The sequence below is a fragment of the Marasmius oreades genome, chromosome 8, assembly GCF_018924745.1.
Source record: "Marasmius oreades isolate 03SP1 chromosome 8, whole genome shotgun sequence".
In the NCBI taxonomy this organism is placed as follows: domain Eukaryota; kingdom Fungi; phylum Basidiomycota; class Agaricomycetes; order Agaricales; family Marasmiaceae; genus Marasmius; species Marasmius oreades.
The window spans coordinates 3,231,914-3,249,102 of NC_057330.1; the positions used below are offsets into that span (position 1 = coordinate 3,231,914).

Below are 17,189 nucleotides of genomic sequence, written 5' to 3' on the forward strand. Positions count from 1 at the left end.
ATGGATCTATTACCTACCTGCTCAATCAACCGTGCCGCTCATGGCTGTCAAGATGGCACGTTGGACGAGCTACTCCCCATACGAGACGTCTCCTCCTATTGAACGAATGAATGTTCGTGAGGACATCCGTCCCTCAGAAGTCGGAGAACCTTGGAGCACCCTCCTTCTCAATTCAGCGGCTCTTGCATCGGCACGAGTGCACATCACCCGGGTCGAATGGGTCGTATGGACACGAAACGGAGAACTTCGCCGGGATGAGATTTTGTGCGAAGTGTTCTATGTGAACACCACAAGGTATTCAGGCATGAGATCTTGAGTTATATTCCGAGGGAAAGTTTGTTGAATTATGCAGTCGTAATAATACACGTGAAATAGCTTCAGAGAATAAGTTGGAAGGACCATACGTTCAGCGCTGTGTCACTCACCCAAATCAACGAAACCCTGCCATCAAACCCTATTCCAGCTTCTCCAGCTCTTCCAACCGTGACAGCACGACATCCTTACTCGTCTCTTCCATCTCACCAGCGAGGAATATTTCGTCCAATATAGCGTAAACCTGCAGAAAAACGATATTTCTGTCTTGTCTATTGTTGCGAGAAAAGAGTTTACCGAACCTTGTAAAAGTTGAATACTAAGTCCAACTCACACACGTTATCAAAAAACGAATCTACGAGGAACACAGGCGATGATTGAAACACGGGTTCGTAGTCAGAGCAAGCGGCACCTACCCAAAACCTCCACGAACAGATGTATCGCCTCTAGGTATGCCAACTCATTGTCGTTCGCATCCACACAAACACAGAAGAATAATCCCGCGTATCTTCTATACACGATCTTGTAGTTTCGGAACTGCAAGTATTGAACGAGATATCAGGATGGCGGTCCTACAACGACGACAAAGTCAACCTACTCACCTCCACAAAGTTTGACTGGTACTTCTGATCTCTGGGTGCCACTAGTCGATGCACCTCACCGCGAAGTCGGACCTGAAGACGCCAATCACAACTTCAACAAGCAGAATTCGTAGCTGGAGAGAGAATTGTAACGCACCTTCTCGTCGTCGTCGTACGGCACATACCACTTAGAAAGTCGAGTTTTGCCTTGTCGATTCTGTTTGTAAAAGATCAACAGTCTGTTTTATTACGATAAGCCCCTAAGCTTAGACTCTACCTGAACGAGAATGAATCGTATCATGGGGGAAAGACAAGCTGTAAGTCGAGGCCAGTTGTTTGGCAGGAACGTCTGGTACAAACATTTCTAACAAGCGAGTCGGACCAGATCGGACCGCCGGTTACAATGGTCGCGCTCTTTTTTTCTTGTATCCCATCATTTGCATATGTTCCAACTCATACATGGGCCCTGGTGCGTCTTTTACAGGGCTGAACGGTTTGAAGTATTCTCAAAAGCCTCTTCTCAAAGATATCACAATCTCGCAAATCGCTCCTGCACAAACGATACATCTCCGACACACCGTTCTCTGGCCCAATTTGGACATTTCTTACGTTCAGTTACCTGAAGACGAACAAGGATTTCATTTTGGTGCCTTTGTCGACACTGAAGGGAGTCCAAATGGGCAGCCTGTAGCCGTCATATCCTTGTTCTTGGAGCCTCTCCCAGTCTCGCATCCAAACTTGGAGGAATCCAATCCTAATTCGCCGTTGGCAGGACGCTTCAGAAAATTTGCTTGTTCACCTTCCTACCAGAATCGAGGAATAGGCACTCGTCTTCTCCAATACACATCTGACTACGCGATATCCAAATTGAATGCACGAGTGGTTTGGTGTGATGCGAGGTTGGATGGTGCAGGGTGGTACGAGAGGCGGGGAATGAAAAGATTCGGGGAGAATTTCCGGAAGCAAAGTATAGAGTATGTGAGGATGAAGGTCGAATATTGAATCGGACGGTTCTATTCGGGATCCCAACCAGGTCTCCATAGAATGAGTCAATAGCCATGCTGGATTCAACTACAACCTAAGATCCCGAAAACCCTTAGATCATGCGTTAATTTTTCACGGCACTCAAGATTGGCGAGTGACTCAGCTGACGATTGACCTTTTTATCACAGAAGTATTCTACATTGTGACTCGGTCAACTGTTGTGCATTCATCGCTGATGACCTTGGGTCATTTTCTACTATCCCGACAGTGTTATCCATCGACGGACCTGCTCCAATAGTGAACCAAATCAAACTCCAACGAGCAACGCTAAACTTACACGCCAGCATCTTCCCATCTTCCACAAGCCTGTCCATTGTTGTCCCTTTTCTCGCCATTGATCTAGATCTACTGTGCTCTAGCAACATCGGTGCGGGTAACGCCAATACCGTTCCGAGTTCTCTGTCCCTAGACCTAGGTGGCTTCTTTGAGATTAGCTCTAAGACTCGGTGGTCGGCACACCTGGGAACCCCTCTCGGGCAATTCGTGCACCCACACTGGATCCTTCGATTCCGATGAACAACTCCTCCAATTGCGATTGTATACGCCTCGATGTCCAATCATTTCGGCCCCGACACGCTTCAGCGAGTGTCTTGTCTTCTCCGAAGACTCCCGGAATTTGGATTTACTGGCCTCCGCCGATTTGACACGCGCCTAAAGTTTACTCTCATGGTGAGAAGGGACGGAAAGTGCAAGAACTCATTGAGGACCATTATGGATGACTTTCTCATGGGTGGTGTCGTATTGTCGGCCTCTTCTATGAAGGCTTTACACATACGTTCATCACGGATGATCAAGTACGTATACTGTACGGAATTCTTAATTCGGAAGTTTTCTTGTCGATTGTTGTTTGTTCCTTGTCTCCTCGCATATCCATCCCCGGAAAGTATCTCTGCTTCTATCGCAAATGTTGAAGACTATCTCTTGTACGTACGTGTAACGTGGCGTATATTTTCAAAGTGACGTGAATGATTCAACTCCGCTGGGCCGAGAGGTTCAATGTCAGCTAGGCGGTATTTTAGCGGCATGGTCAATACTGAGTACATAATTGAATCTACTACACCATCCGCCCGTCTACCAACTCCTTTGGCTTTCCATCTTCCAAATTGGCTTCACGAGCAGACACCCCCTCCAAAATGTTATTCCCGGGACGCCGATTGAGGCTCGAATCCGTCGTTGTGGCGATGTGAGCCTCTTGATCGAGAAAGTGTATGGACATGACCTGCTGAACGCTATCAACCGATTTGCCATACGCCACACGCACGATGACCAGTGTAGGAGCTAGTCCCTAGAAGGTTGCAAAGGGTTGAGTAATCGAGTCGGTTTTAAATACACTGGAAAAATGAACAGCAAGCGCACTCACCGACATGAGACACGAGATAGGACCAAGATCAACGGGGATACTCCCATGGGCTTCCGGATCCCATGTGAGGTATATTGCCGTCGTGATTATCAGAGTGGCTGGATACAACGTCCCTGACTCGATGCTGTGAATGAGCCCTGTGTTAGCTTTTAATGATGACTCGGAGGTATTGATATCTGGACTTACATCGCTGATACGATTGCCTTATATCTCGTACTTCCCGGTCGGCCCATATATCTTCGCGCTTCTCGACTGATCCACCAGATTCTCCCACCTATAGAAATTAAAGGTGGTGAGTTTCTCTGAAGTTGTAGAGTTTACCCCCAGCTGAAAGCGAACCCCTCACCAGTCAGAAGAGATAACAAGCTATTGAACACCGCGATCGCGATGAGCCATCCCGTGCTCATACGATCGGCTGTAACGTGAAAAGGCCTCCTAGTTGACGGATCACCCAGAGCGTAGGACTCGAGGATAGCCCCGACAAAGCCTATGCCTGATTGTGTCATTTATGATTAGCATTGAACTGACGCCTGTAATAATAAAAAGCGGTCATACAATTGATAGCAATCGTCACGGCACCGAGGGTGTACAGAAGAACTCTACGCGATCCCCAAAGGATGTAACAACGGTGGATCTACAGCCGTAGAACGATGAGATGTAAATCTCGGTCATTAACTTCAGCATAGAACTCACGAGCATAAGGTCGGCCACAACACTGTCAGGCAGTCTGTCAGGTTGTGTCTATGAAAGGAGCCCAGTACACTCACTTCATACACACGGCTACGTTGTTTACGATAGATCTAGTCAACACCATGACAATATGAATACACATAATCGAGAGGGGAAAAGGAAAGCTAACACGCACAGCCAAGTGATTTGCCCATCATCCCCAAGGTAATTGTCCAGCGGTTCATAATCTCTGGTTTTTGCAGCAAGAAAGTCGATAATCGCCTGCCGGGTGTAACCATACGTGTCCAACACAACTCGTATACTTGCTAGAATGAACAAGACGATAGTGCAGATCCGATATAATCCCAACTGCGACTGTTTACGCCGGTGGAGAATCTGGATGCAGAGCCCGAAGATGATGGCATACACCCCTATGCCCTTGACAACTTAGTATGTTTGAAAATATGGCCGTTGATGTCTGGATGAGACCTCACCGTAGACTAGGAAGATGGCCTAAGGAAATGCTGAGGTTTCATAACAACGCCTGGAAGACAAAGACCGAACCACGCACCGAAAGAGTAGCAATAGGGAGGATTACGACTTGCTGCGCGGTCAGAAACTCCGATAGGGTCTGGTCATGGTCCCCTGAGGCCATTTTGAATCGTTGTGAGTGAACGAGCAACTGGAAGCCTGCTCGCCCTTGACCTCCTTTATCAATCGCAGCTCAGTCGACATGATCCGATCATTGCTGTACCAGAAGGGCTTAGCACGGACTATACCAGCTGAAGATGGGGTTGATTTGGTCTGACTTGATAGAGATCGTTATATTCCCCGCAGTTTTACCCCTGTTGATGCGAATGTGAGTGCCGGAGTTTTGCCTCTCCTGGAGCGATTCCAATATGTGTTTCAACCTCCATAAAGCGGCGTGCGAGCTGTTTTAAATTCATCCAGGTAAAACATCAGTAGACTTCGACTCTGGCCGATAGTATCTTTGTATCTTTGATGTGGCGCCGAATAATCTCTGGCGGAACATACACAATACGCCCTATTTGCACATACGTAGCTCGCTTCCGAGCCACGGCCTGAGTATGGTTTTGACGGGTTCAGCGCTCCGTGGGAACCCTCACGGTAGTGGATTGTGGGTGATACAGGGCCATCAGTTGCACACACAGGCACAATGTTCCTCTCCCGCATCTTGATAACTCCACAGGTTCTAACCCGAAAACTCAATCAACATCATGCGTTGTTCAGGATTGACAGGCGATCTGAATATGCATAAATTTGGGTGTCACGAATCCACGATGGTGGACGGATAAGAATGGGTTAAGTATGGTCAATTCATTGGTACGTGTTACAATGTGCAAGTGGGATAGTAACAGGAGTCGGAGCGAGGAAAGTTGAACGTGCTGTTCTTTGCTTCTCTACTGGTTAAGACCCCGTTGGAACGGGGCATCGGAGACGGATCCGGTCAGACGAGAAAAGATCGTGGTGGTTGCTTGGAATGAGGTGCGTGCGTACAGGCTATCACCTGGATGTACCCTAGATAGCCAGATACGCCACTAGGTCGGGGTGAGTTACCTCCGGTTCCCTAACACACCGTGATAACTACAACCCGGCCAATAGAAAGTCAGTTGAACGTAAAGCCCAGCGGGGATTGAACCTGAGCATACCTTCACCAACCATACTCGCACAAGCTTCCTTCCGCAATCTCACAGGCCCTGATACTCTCCTGAGAAAGGGGCGCCCCGTACAAGAAGACAACAGCAGGCTATCAACGGATGTCACCGGGAGCACCATCGAACAGCATAGTTCTCTCCTGTTGCCTAACAAAGGTTCTCTGACGGGGGCTTCCGAAGAGAGAGCTGGACGCAGACGCCAATGGTTCGCGACGAGGGTAGGCTAGGCCAGAGAAAACAATGCCTCTGAGCTCCGTTGACGTGGAGTTCTCCGTTCACCAAGATGTACACGATATAGTCTGACGGATGGCGCATGGATGATGCCGGAGCGAGGGGTGGCAACTGCAGCGCGGTGTCCTATGGGAGGCGACGCGTCGAAGGCACTGCTAAAGCCTGGACTTGTACTGAGGGTCACGAAGAGCTGGCTGAAGTGAACATAAATACCACGTAAGATACCATGTAAGGGGAGGGAACGGCTATTGCTCACCAACTCTTGTAATCAATGTTCGTGCAGGATCTCTCGTGCCGGAAGTCCGTCGCTATCTTTCCATGATGCTCCTTCGAAGCTTCGAATGCAGTAGCACTCCTTTTATTGCTGATATCCCCAAGGTCCCGAATTTCCCTCCACTTCCTACAGAACGACGATGGCTCCGCAAGCAAGGATAATACCAGATACCAAGCGGCGCATGTTATCCGAATAGCTTTTCCATGATGTCCGGAGAGGCCTGTAAAGTCGGTGGGGTGGGCTGAACCAGGATGGAGATAGGGCAACCTGTGAGGGTTACAGGTAGACCTCTGCGATGGGAAGCATGTTGGAAGCGGGTATAGATGCGAGACAACAGAACAATCTCACAGAGATGATGACAACCGTGAGGCGAACTCGAGACGCAACGATGCGATGGAGGCAAAGAGAGGGATGGATTGATTACATACGCAGTACTAAGAACGTGACCCCCACGCCGGTCCCGGCATCGGGCCAAAACCACCATCACAAAAATCCGGGGATTGGGATAATGGATTATCATGACGTGCCTGTGATATCTTATCCCAGAATCAGTATCATTTCCCTGCCAGATGATGGGATACCTTATTTTGGATTATACTGGATTAAAACCACGGGGGTAAACGCTAATTACGATGGCTCCTCATCTGCTGTTATCACTTATCTGACGACCTACCATCAAATATAATGTAGATATGACATGATATGACATTATCATGTTTGCCCTACACCGGGGCAAAAAAAAATCTGTAATGCTCATTTCGGCGTAATTATTTCATATATGGTGCACTTGATGTTGCTATATCAAGGATTTCTTAATTTCTGTTTCTGATACCAATTGACGTGACTGCAAGCTATATATAGAGTAACATATTATAATTATTATATTTTGGTTTAGTATATTTTACGGTTTTTAGAAGTTAACAGTCACATGCATGCAGTACCGAGTAAGTTAGTTCGTACTTACAAGTACTATTTTGTTGAAGGTCAAATTTAGGCCTGGTGCTAGCGATTTTGATTGCGTTACGCGCGCGCGCCGGCCATACCTACGACGTACAGGTTCATCCCCACATTCAAAATCTGAGTTTAGGACATGTAATATGCACTCATCTACTACTCTACCTGCTCTACAGGTGATGATCCTGAATATTATACAGTTCTAAGATGGTCACTGCTGATACATCTAACAAGGCCAACAAAGGCACCCCCTTGTCCTAATGTAGAAGCCCTACATTGAATGATACCCCATTAAATTTTGTGGCATGAAGGACTCCCTGTCACAACCAGCTTATTTTATTTATTACATCAGGCAAGCTATAGTCATTATGAGATAAGCAAACAAAAAAATTATTGGGGAGTTGTACGCTATGATGACGAAGTCAGAAATTCGGGAGTGAATGAACTCCACATTATTTCCTTTTGGAGATCATTCAGGGTTTGACAACTTAAAATATTCATACCGGATAGATGATGGAAAAATATATTGACTTGGTAATCTGCCCGGCAAAAGATAATGAATGATATTGGAGTATCTGGTTTCAACGTCCTGACACGTGGTGACAAACTGTGTAACAGTATATCACAATTCGCGATTTTTTGTGATGACAGATTCCAACAAAAGCGGGGTATAATTTTTGAGGAGACTCAACGCACCTTCTCGTCATTGTGATACGGCACATACCACTTAGAAAGTCGAATTTTGCCTTGCATATTCTGTTTATAAAGGTCAGTAGTCTGTGGCATTAACATAAGCTTACACTCTTACCTGAACGAGAGAAATCGGATCATGGAAGAAAGAGAGGTTTGTTGTATACTCCATTTAGCGAGGTTTCAATTCCTTGCATCCTAGCGGGGGGAGAGGGCACCGATGTTAACTCTCGGCCCGGCCGGCTGCTGGACAGTCCTAAGCCCGGGGACAGCCTAAGCGTTTGCCCACCTCTGTCTCTGACAACGCTCCACAAAAAAAAAAAAAAAAAAAAAGAGAGGTTTGTTTGGCAGGAACGTCTAGTACAAATATCTCCAACAGGCGAGTCCGAGGCCGTTTACATCAGTCGCGCTTTCTTCTCCTCCCATTATTTGCATATATCCCAGCACATAGATGAGCCCTAGTGCGTCTTTTCCAAAGCTAAACGATTTGAAAACAAAGATGTCACAGTCTCGCGAATCCCTCCTACTACACAAACGATACGTCACCCACACCTCGTTCTCTGGCTCAGTTTTCGGACATTTCTTACGTTCAGTTGCCTGCCGGCGGGCAAGGGTTTCTTTTGGTGCCTTTGTCGACACTGGAGAGAGTCCAGGCGGGCAGCCTGCAGCCGTTGTAGTCTTGTTCTTGAAGGAACCCGATCCTAATTTGTCATGAGCAGGACGCTTCATATTGTTTGCTCACCTTCATGCCAGAATCGAGGAATAGGCACTCACCTTCTCCGATGCATATTTGACTACGCGATATCCAAATTGAACGCGCGTGTGGTTCGGTGTGATGCGAGGTTGGATAGTGCAGGGTCGCACGAGAGGCAGGGAATGGAAAGATTCGGGGAGAATTTCAGGACGGAAACGAGCATGTGAGGATGAAGATTGATTAGCAAAACTTACAAGTCTTTCCGGGATCCCTGCCAGGTCTTCATTGATATCCGCGTTATTTCTTCGTGGTGCTCAAGACTGACCAGGGACTCAGTTGATGGCTAACTTCTACATCGCAGACATGATTATGTATCTCGGTCAACTGTCGATTCTTTACCTGTTCGTGGGTAACCTTAGGTCACCCTTTCAACCTTCTACTCTACAAACCCCCGATAGTGATATTCATCGATGGTATTGCCCCTTCAGATTCGAAGAGCAACGGTAAAATAATTCGCCGACATCTTCCCGCCTTCGACATGTCAGTCCATTATTCCCTTTTCTCGCCATAATTTACCGTGCTCTTTCGATAGTCCTTCATTGTTTCGTGGTGAGTCTAAAATGATGAACACGAGGCTTGACCAAACAAAAAGCATACCTACAGGAACACGAGAGACGCTACGGCCAACTGCACACTGCTTCTAAGTTCCAGGCGCCCGCTGGGCGCTTGCCTGAACTACTATTGATAGGTGGTGGTACTTTCTGAGGGTACAAGGCTTCGGAACCATAGGAAGGTAGTGGTGAACTTGTACGTGAGCTTGACTAACAATACCTGTCAGTCACTCATAATCATTGATAGCGATCGAAATAAGGGACACAGCCTCTACGTGCCAGAACAGCTATCGTTGAATCCAAGGCCTGTAGACGTTGAAGTTGCGTTGAAGACAGCATTGATCCGACAGCGCATCTGGAGTCCGGACATATAAATGTGGGAAGCAACGAGTAGGCTGTGCAGAAGACTAGTCGCAAATACCGGAATCGCAGTATCGAGAGCGAAGAAGGCATTCCGGCGGCTTCGGGGATTAAAAACGAACGATCAATGACCGAGTTTTGTCAGTTATTAAGTTCAACAGTGATACTATACTTGAACTCACCCAGAAACACCGGGTGCCGCTTTCTGAAACCCACGCCAGTCGTCCCGAATCACCTAGGCTACAGATTCCGGATCAGGACAGCCGCCGGCCTTGCTTTTCTGAGAGTTGAGCCGAAACTGCAGTCTCAGCACTTGATTTGTATCGATTGACGACAAGGCTTCACGCGTCAAGACTTAGCCACCATCATCAAAGTACCCCAGTACTCCAGTACCCCGCTGATATAAAAGTGTTTCCCTTATTTGAGATATCAGAGTCATCCGCCCTTTAGCCTCGGACCAAGATGACAGATAGCTTCTCATTGTCCGACTTCCTCACTGTAAAATCTGTTGTCATCTTTCCTATCGCTACCCTATCAGTAAGCATCCCTTTGTTGTTTTCCTCGGCTAGAATGCTTATCTTACCGGGTTATAGCTCATGTTCCTTGCATATGGTTCGTCTCCTTCGAGTTTCTCGTAGGGAGCAACGAATTTACACAATCTCAGGCTTTTACATCCTCCTATTCATTTTGTATATTCGTATCCTGGTACAAGGGAGGGAAGATGGTAGTTCCACCGAATTACCGAGGCTTTACCTTTGGACGGCCATATTGCTGTTCATCGTCGGCACACTTATGGTCATTTTCACTACATTTTCTGCGGTCCGGCAGACAGTCATCTTCTTCAAATCAGCTAAAATGGGCGACTTCGAAGGGCTGTTAAAATTTGAAACAGATGACATATACAATACGAAGGCAGACAGGTGTTTAGATACGTTCACTACCACCTTGAGCATCACCGATCATACCCACCCATTGTAGTGCCCTGACATCCGGTTTCTGTTTCATCTCAGCAAAGTGAGTCCCGGGATCTATTAACTCAAGTAAAAACACCAATACAATACCTCAAACGAGCGTCTTGGCAGATATTCTTCTGGTGCGAGTTTTCGGGTTTCTCCTCCTTTTACATAACACAAGCATAACGGGTGGACCACCATAGATTCACCGGTGTTACCTGGTCTGGGGATCGCCCAAACGCCTCCTCATAATCCTCGGGTCCCTTGCAGCCGCTACAAACAGTACGCCCCCCATTTTTCTATTGTTTACAATCATCCGGAGCTAACCACTGAAATAAAGCACTCAGCCTAATCGGCGTCATTATTTTACTTTCTGATCACAAACTTTATTTAACGTCAGTAGATGTTAAACTCGGATACAACGGAGCTGCCGCTGGGGTAAACCTACTCATCACCCTTCTCACAGGTTTGTAATCCAATCAAAAAACATTTCCCGTCACTGAGTGTTCCCTTCCTTCGGATAGCTGCGCGAATATGGTGGACCACTCGCGAAGCGAGAGATCTCATGGGGGGTCGTATTACAGGATATTATCAAAGGACTGTGGCCATCATGTGTGTTCCTCTCGTCATGGTCTCTTTTCGATCCACACCTGATATCCTAACCCTTTACTCTACCCATCACAGCCTGGAATCCGGAATCATCTATCCATTAATCCTCGCCACAAACGTCACCTTATTCTCAAACCAGGGAACAATCGTCGTCGTAGTCGATTTAGAACCAACAGTAGTTTTGCTTGCTGTTCGTGGTTCCAAACTTTTTTCTAAATTCGTGGTTGTGTGGATTAATCAGTCTGGGTCACTGTTTCGCAGGGTATTGCTCCGGCATTGATCATCGTTCGAGCGCATTATGGTAAAAAATCCGGTGGAGACTGGGAGAGGGCACGTATATCGGATATTCAGTTCCCGAACTTGTCTCAAACTTCCCAGGCTGAGGAGGAACATACATGATCAGGTTGGAGTCGACAAGCCCAAGATGGGGAATGGGAATCCCGACAATGTTAATGAGTCGTCGTCGTTCGTAGTGCGACCGCAATCGGATGCATACAGGGTTGCGAGTCTGACATGTAGAATATACCTTGTACTACTTCCCAAAGACGCGTGTCCAGCGTGTGCCGAACATGGTGGGCGAACAACAAAGCCGGCCATTTCGGCAATCAATATTAGCTGCCGGGTGATTCATTTCGCCAACTTTACGTCCCCAGTACAAAATGTCGGGTCGACTGCGTACTTTCTGCACGTCAGGTCCAGGCCGGAGCACCTTGTACTGTCTACATTGAGAGGTTGTGGAAAGCCGACTCAGACCTTTTTCTCGCCAGAGTCGCAACTGTAAGAACGATGCCGTTATTGGCCTTGAAATACGGCATCGGGCGGCATTTTTTCAATTCCGCCCAGCGTTCATATGAGTTATCAGATATTCCCTAGACTCGACATTGTCCCAGAATCACCATATCCTCACATATCGCTGTATCGATACTAAAACAGCCTATCCCAAATGACTACAGAAAGGCCTCCGAACCGCAGGTCGTGAATTTTCGATGCCCCCAACAAAACCCCTAAAATCTAAAAGAACTGTGGTTTACATGTCGCATCGCAAGCCACTTCAGTGCCCCCTGAGCAGTACTTGCACTGGCAATAATCGTTGCACGCTTGAGTTGCGCATCCAGCGGTTAACGTATCACTCTCGCATCCGGTGTTACAGTTGGTAACGAGGCGTGAGCAGAGCTCAGCCTGGCGAGTAAGAAAACGTCAGTACGAACAATTCTTTCCCTAACCAAGAAGTGAGACAGACCACGTTAGGTTCAGCGAGAATAGCGCTGGAGAGACTGGCAGTGAGGAGGGCGAGGATGAGTTTTGACTGCATCGTTGGTAGTTCTTTGGTTCAATGCCTTGTTAACAAGACTTGTAGTATGTACTGGTTGACCGTTCACCCTTTTATAGGTAACCTTGATGAGTACTAATTATACTTAGGCTTAGGTTTATTGTTTACATACCAGTGGTCCATACCCATCAGAGGGTAAACTATCCGTCCTGTCCAAGATTCGTTCCATTTAACGGGTTCCTAACTCCTAGTAACGCCAGAACGGAAGCTCATACCTGATCAGTACCCGGGATGTTCACGCCCATTACATATCGTGATGTTTACAGCATCCCGTCCAACTTCGAACTAAAACAAAGCATTCAAGTAGGAAATTGCCGCTTGTGAGTGGCGACGGCACTGCCAATCCCGGGGAGTGAACTATTTTTTTTGCTCCCATGTCACACAACCCTGTACAGGTATACTGGTAAATATTTGCCCTGAACTAACCCCAGATGCCGAACTCGGAGCCACTCACTCGTTTCGTGTGTAGCCCAGTTACCCCGCGAATCATTTTGGCTCTCGAAAGCCTTTTTCGAAAGATCAGTGACCTGTATCCTGAGTAAATGAACTCGTTGGACGCACCTGCAGAACACCGCGACATAGTTGAATAATATCCACGTTGCGAAGGGGAGGGCAGCTTCGACCCAGGCCTTGTTCATCATTCAGTGACACCATTCACCGCTCAGCCTTGTCATAACATAACATTACACGAACGCGGGAAGCAGTGGACGGTCAACCTGGTTCCAGGAGGCTGGAGCCCAGGGTGCTTCGCCTTCATTATCTGAAATTCGTTGATACCGGGATTGTCCACGAAGGAAGATCGGACGGATGCTGAGCAGTTTGATTGCAGTGCTAAAAAGTCGGCTTTTCTTTCGCGCGGAAGAAAGTGCGCACCCTCGAAGGCGTTGGAACGAGAACGGTTACGATAACGATGCCATAGTCCTGGGTCAATTTGAATGTAAATGCGTTCTTGAAAATTGGAAATTGAACGTTGAACCATCGGTAGAAGCCTCCGAGTCGGAATTCAGAGGTAAGAAAAGCTCACATCGTGGCCGGGGGAATAAACATGCGATTTAACCAAACGAAACATTATGATAAAACACACCACATCCCGAACTCAAAGGGAAATAAAATGGCCTCTACATTTTAGAGGACAAATCAACCAGCGATTCCATATTTTCGACCCGACCTTTCCTTGTCGCCCTATACCCACAGTCGCAATGGATATGCCATTCGCTGACAGTTCCGAGCGCTGACCGTTTCTCGGGGCTTGATACTTGATGTCTTCAGCGGCATATTTGATGGAGGTGATATGACTCCCGGTAGACGCAATGAAAACAGAGCTTCGGCGGCGGTCACTGCAGGGCGTGCGGATGAGACCTCGTTCTTCGGAATGATTGAACCATAGCACATACCATTCGTGGAAGTGCAGTAAGAGTCTGGACGACTTGGGCGCGTTCAATCTGCTAATAAAACTTAAACAGACAGTCCTCGTTGTAGTTCCTTTGAGATCGCAAGGTCGAGGTGGATGAAGGTCAAAAAGGAATGATGTGGCTGTGTGCCGCCGGCAAATTTGTGAATGTGACTATGTGACATCACGATACTTTATTTTTCTCACAATCGTTTCCACTTCCTACTTTCACTTTCTCAAATTTGTTCTCGGTACCACCACTGCCTTCAAGGTTCGAGTCGAACCTCAAAAAAAATCTCTTGTCGCTCTTAAATGCACATCTACTTACCTTCGCGAGTTCAAGTTTAGTGACAGGTTCAGTGTTACTTGTTTCTGGTTGGTTTCTCGATTACTTCTACTACCGTTGAGTCACACCTTTATTTCTTTCAAGTTAGAGCGCGTTTGTCTACGAGGTCTAAAGGAGAAACGATAGTGGTTTTCTACGAACATGGTGCGTCGGATTCGTTCATTGGCACTCTGAGTAAACCCTACTCAGGACTCCAAATGCCGATAGGTCTCCAAACGCGAACCGTTGAACGTTGAACGTTGAGCCATAGGAAGACCATTTAGTTTCTCAATGAAATCCCCACTGCGTCCTTGCTGCACCCTCACTCTGTCTCAAATCACGGATAATCAAGCGCGCGTTACCCGAGTCGATATACAACTTCGCGTATGTCATGCCAGATTCCACGTCAAGAACGGATCGAAATGATGAAACCTTTATGGTCTACTGGATACGCACGTGCATTGAATTATGATTTAGAAGATCACGTCAAAGAACTCGAGGCCCGGCCCACCTATCCGAACGAAAGGAATCTCGGAGAGGCCTCTTCCTCTGGCACGATGTTGAAGCTGGGTCGAAAGGAAAGAATGGGAGTGATCTACATCAATCAGGTTGTACAGTGCGCCCGTTTTTACTGTGGAAGCTATATTTAGACTGACTCTTACTGTCCCTCGCATCAAATAATGGTTCGAAAACCTCGACAGATGCTATATTTTACAGTTTTATAATCTGAGAACGTACATATAGATATACTGGGTATACACAAGACACTTAATCCTGACGCCTGTACGCCTCAAACCGATGAAATCTCCACCTTATGTGCAACCGCGCTTTCCTCCGCAGATTCGTCGTGTCCCGGCACTGAGTATTGGATATCCGGAATGACAATCGAAATATTCCGCGATCCTTGCTGTCCAATCTCGTTGTTGAACCGAAGGGTCGATATGAACTGATTCGCGTTCTCAATACTCAAATTTGACGCCGTACGTACGATGATAAGAGTCGGTGCAAGAGCCTAAAGTTTGCCGTTCTCGTCAGCTACAAGAATCGTCCAAGAAAAACAAAACACAGGTATGCACCGCTATTAAATCTCTGACAGGACCAAGATTAACGGGCATGGCGTTATTCAATTCCGTGTTGAAGGCGTGAGCTACCGCCAAGTACGCGATGGAAACCACTGGCAGCATAAGTCCGGATTCGACCCTTGAGGGTTGATATTTAGTTCGGTAATAAGGAAACTTGGCGGAGACTCATAACTCACATGACAGCAACAATCGTCTTGTATCTTCTGTCCACCGCCGTACCAAGCAGTCTTCCTTGACGTGTGAACCACCAGATTTTTCCAGCTGCGGATTTCTTTTATCAGTTACATTTTCTGTAGTTCATATCGAGAGTTATATTCACCGGTTAAGAGAGTCAAGATGGAATTTAATATGGCAGCAGGAATAGTCCAACCAAAGTCGTTTATCTCGGAGCCTAGGGAGTATATTTTGTCTCGGTGCGGGTCCCCTGGGTCTTCACCGTATGTGCCCATAAAGACACTTGCAAGACCAACGCCTGGTATTAATGCGGTAAGCGATTTATGAAAGACGTTGAAACGAGAAGGTTCCTGACAGTTTATGCACACGGAAACGAAGATCAGTGGATACGCCATCGTTTTATTTGAGTTCCATAGAACGTAACAACGGTGAATCTGGGAAATCCCCGAATGAGATGGTTAAAGTATAATAAGGGGTAAGACTCACAAGCATGGTCTCTGCTGTTGCGCTGATCAAATATCAGAATTCAGTTCCTGTAACTTAGCAAAATCGACATACTTGATTGTGACGGAGAGTACATCCCCAATCGTGCTACATGATTCAGCGTATCAGCAAAGCCGAATTGGAAAGGGGGTCAAACACCCATAAGCTAGTACGTACTCTTGAACTGTCTTCAACGTATCGTGCATCAGATATTGAATGAACGTATCGTAATTTCTGGTGCTGAGAGCGTTGAATACAAGAATCGACTGTCGAACTTCTGTGAGTATCTCAAACGCCACCATCGTTGTTGCCTGGAGGAATAATCCCGTTGTCCATCCGAGATATAGTATTTGATTCGGACGGTCTTCTTTGCGCCGGGCCAACAAGATCTGAAGGCATCTTCCAAAGACCATAACGTAGATACCTGTTAACCCAGAGCGTTTAGTTACCTGGAGAAAAAACGGTCATGGACATGACTCACCGTAAACGAAAACGGTAAGCTGGAAGGTGGAGTGTAGCTTCGGTAAGGGTATGTATGATGAATGTGAGCGAGAGGGGACTTACGAGTAGTGTACTCATAGGAGCGACTGCGATTCGCACGACTGTAAGAAAAGGAGCAAGGCTCTCCTCGTCTGAAGTGGTCGACATAGTTTTGAAATAAGGAGAACCGAACGTGAAGAAGTTGTGAACGTTTCTAAGGGTCCCGCCGAGGTGTATTTATGAACGAGAGCTCGGGGTCTGTCGGGGTTAGTAATGATGTCACAGTCGAATAGAGCACCGGTGGGAGCCATGGACCGGTTCTTTTTTGGTTGAGTTCCTAGTTTTTGAGAGCTGTCACGGTAGAGTTGTGGAATATCACGGAATATCTGGGTATTAGGATCGGTGGAAAGAAGGGCCGTTTGAGAGCTGATGCTCTTGAAAGACATGATCTATACATATGGATCCCATGATTGTGATCTTCAATTTGAAAATGTGGGAACCTTACAGCTTGTCAAGGGTGAATCGCCTTATGTGCGGAAGGTGGTTGACGTGCGCTGATCACACGCCGCTCATGCTATCCGTGCCTGACCTGATTGTCTGATGAATATTCGTGATTCTTGGTAACGGCTTCATGATAATCACAGCTCGTATGTTGCTTCATGCCGTAAAATTGGCAGATGGAAGCGGCATTTCAAAGCTGTTGATTTGATTGAGTCCAAGGATGGGGCTGTGGCCGAGCTGAAGGCAGGGAGAAGGAAGTTCATATGAAATGGAGATTTGAATGTCCCGGCTATGGCACTGCACAAGCTGGAGGGGAAGGTGAATGAGTGAGAGAGAGGGAAGGGATAAACGGTAAAGAAAACTGGTTGAAATAAAAGTACGATCAAAACAGACGCATGGTCCACAT

General features: G+C 47.0%; 7 protein-coding genes across 7 annotated transcripts; 2 read left to right on the plus strand and 5 right to left on the minus strand.

Moving 5' to 3' along the window:
- Window positions 1-298: 298 nt before the first annotated feature.
- On the minus strand, window positions 299-1,223 carry APS2 (AP-2 complex subunit sigma). The gene is made up of 7 exons (XM_043158091.1): window positions 1,171-1,223; window positions 1,051-1,110; window positions 915-986; window positions 729-849; window positions 615-667; window positions 426-556; window positions 299-375 (listed from the first exon to the last, which is right to left on the minus strand). Exons 1-6 carry the CDS (start codon window positions 1,192-1,194, stop codon window positions 455-457), a joined length of 432 nt encoding a protein of 143 aa, XP_043005463.1. The 5' UTR covers window positions 1,195-1,223; the 3' UTR covers window positions 299-375; window positions 426-454.
- A 76-nt stretch (window positions 1,224-1,299) lies between these two features.
- On the plus strand, window positions 1,300-1,970 carry E1B28_012939 (uncharacterized protein). Its single transcript, XM_043158092.1, has 2 exons — window positions 1,300-1,362; window positions 1,420-1,970. Exons 1-2 carry the CDS (start codon window positions 1,353-1,355, stop codon window positions 1,893-1,895), a joined length of 486 nt encoding a protein of 161 aa, XP_043005464.1. The 5' UTR covers window positions 1,300-1,352; the 3' UTR covers window positions 1,896-1,970.
- A 1,021-nt stretch (window positions 1,971-2,991) lies between these two features.
- Window positions 2,992-4,621, minus strand: E1B28_012940 (uncharacterized protein; the record flags this gene model as incomplete). Its single annotated transcript, XM_043158093.1, has 10 exons — window positions 2,992-3,222; window positions 3,298-3,421; window positions 3,484-3,571; window positions 3,644-3,790; window positions 3,853-3,931; window positions 3,991-4,012; window positions 4,065-4,097; window positions 4,163-4,397; window positions 4,461-4,479; window positions 4,538-4,621. The coding sequence occupies 10 exons, from the start codon at window positions 4,619-4,621 to the stop codon at window positions 2,992-2,994; spliced, it is 1,062 nt and encodes a 353-aa protein (XP_043005465.1).
- Window positions 4,622-5,865: 1,244 nt separating this feature from the next.
- Window positions 5,866-6,823, minus strand: E1B28_012941 (uncharacterized protein; the record flags this gene model as incomplete). Its single annotated transcript, XM_043158094.1, has 3 exons — window positions 5,866-6,067; window positions 6,130-6,437; window positions 6,821-6,823. 3 exons carry the CDS (start codon window positions 6,821-6,823, stop codon window positions 5,866-5,868), a joined length of 513 nt encoding a protein of 170 aa, XP_043005466.1.
- A 4,151-nt stretch (window positions 6,824-10,974) lies between these two features.
- Window positions 10,975-11,417, plus strand: E1B28_012942 (uncharacterized protein; the record flags this gene model as incomplete). The annotated part of the gene is made up of 3 exons (XM_043158095.1): window positions 10,975-11,021; window positions 11,094-11,208; window positions 11,280-11,417. 3 exons carry the CDS (start codon window positions 10,975-10,977, stop codon window positions 11,415-11,417), a joined length of 300 nt encoding a protein of 99 aa, XP_043005467.1.
- Window positions 11,418-11,786: 369 nt separating this feature from the next.
- On the minus strand, window positions 11,787-12,403 carry E1B28_012943 (uncharacterized protein). The gene is made up of 2 exons (XM_043158096.1): window positions 12,259-12,403; window positions 11,787-12,197 (listed from the first exon to the last, which is right to left on the minus strand). Exons 1-2 carry the CDS (start codon window positions 12,328-12,330, stop codon window positions 12,030-12,032), a joined length of 240 nt encoding a protein of 79 aa, XP_043005468.1. The 5' UTR covers window positions 12,331-12,403; the 3' UTR covers window positions 11,787-12,029.
- Window positions 12,404-14,853: 2,450 nt separating this feature from the next.
- E1B28_012944 (uncharacterized protein) lies at window positions 14,854-16,450 on the minus strand (the record flags this gene model as incomplete). Its single annotated transcript, XM_043158097.1, has 9 exons — window positions 14,854-15,075; window positions 15,140-15,263; window positions 15,322-15,406; window positions 15,465-15,669; window positions 15,806-15,827; window positions 15,878-15,910; window positions 15,980-16,226; window positions 16,284-16,302; window positions 16,367-16,450. The coding sequence occupies 9 exons, from the start codon at window positions 16,448-16,450 to the stop codon at window positions 14,854-14,856; spliced, it is 1,041 nt and encodes a 346-aa protein (XP_043005469.1).
- Between the last annotated feature and the right edge of the window lie 739 nt (window positions 16,451-17,189).

Coding starts and splice junctions, on each gene's coding strand:
- APS2 (XM_043158091.1), bottom strand. CDS start 1,194: ATGATACGATTCATTCTCGTTCAG. Junction 987..1,050: donor CGTACGACGACGACGAGAAG/GTGCGTTACAAT, acceptor TGGCGTCTTCAG/GTCCGACTTCGCGGTGAGGT. Junction 668..728: donor TCTGTTCGTGGAGGTTTTGG/GTAGGTGCCGCT, acceptor TGTTCCTCGTAG/ATTCGTTTTTTGATAACGTG.
- E1B28_012943 (XM_043158096.1), bottom strand. CDS start 12,330: ATGCAGTCAAAACTCATCCTCGCCCTCCTCACTGCCAGTCTCTCCAGC. Junction 12,198..12,258: donor TTCTCGCTGAACCTAACGTG/GTCTGTCTCACT, acceptor CTTACTCGCCAG/GCTGAGCTCTGCTCACGCCT.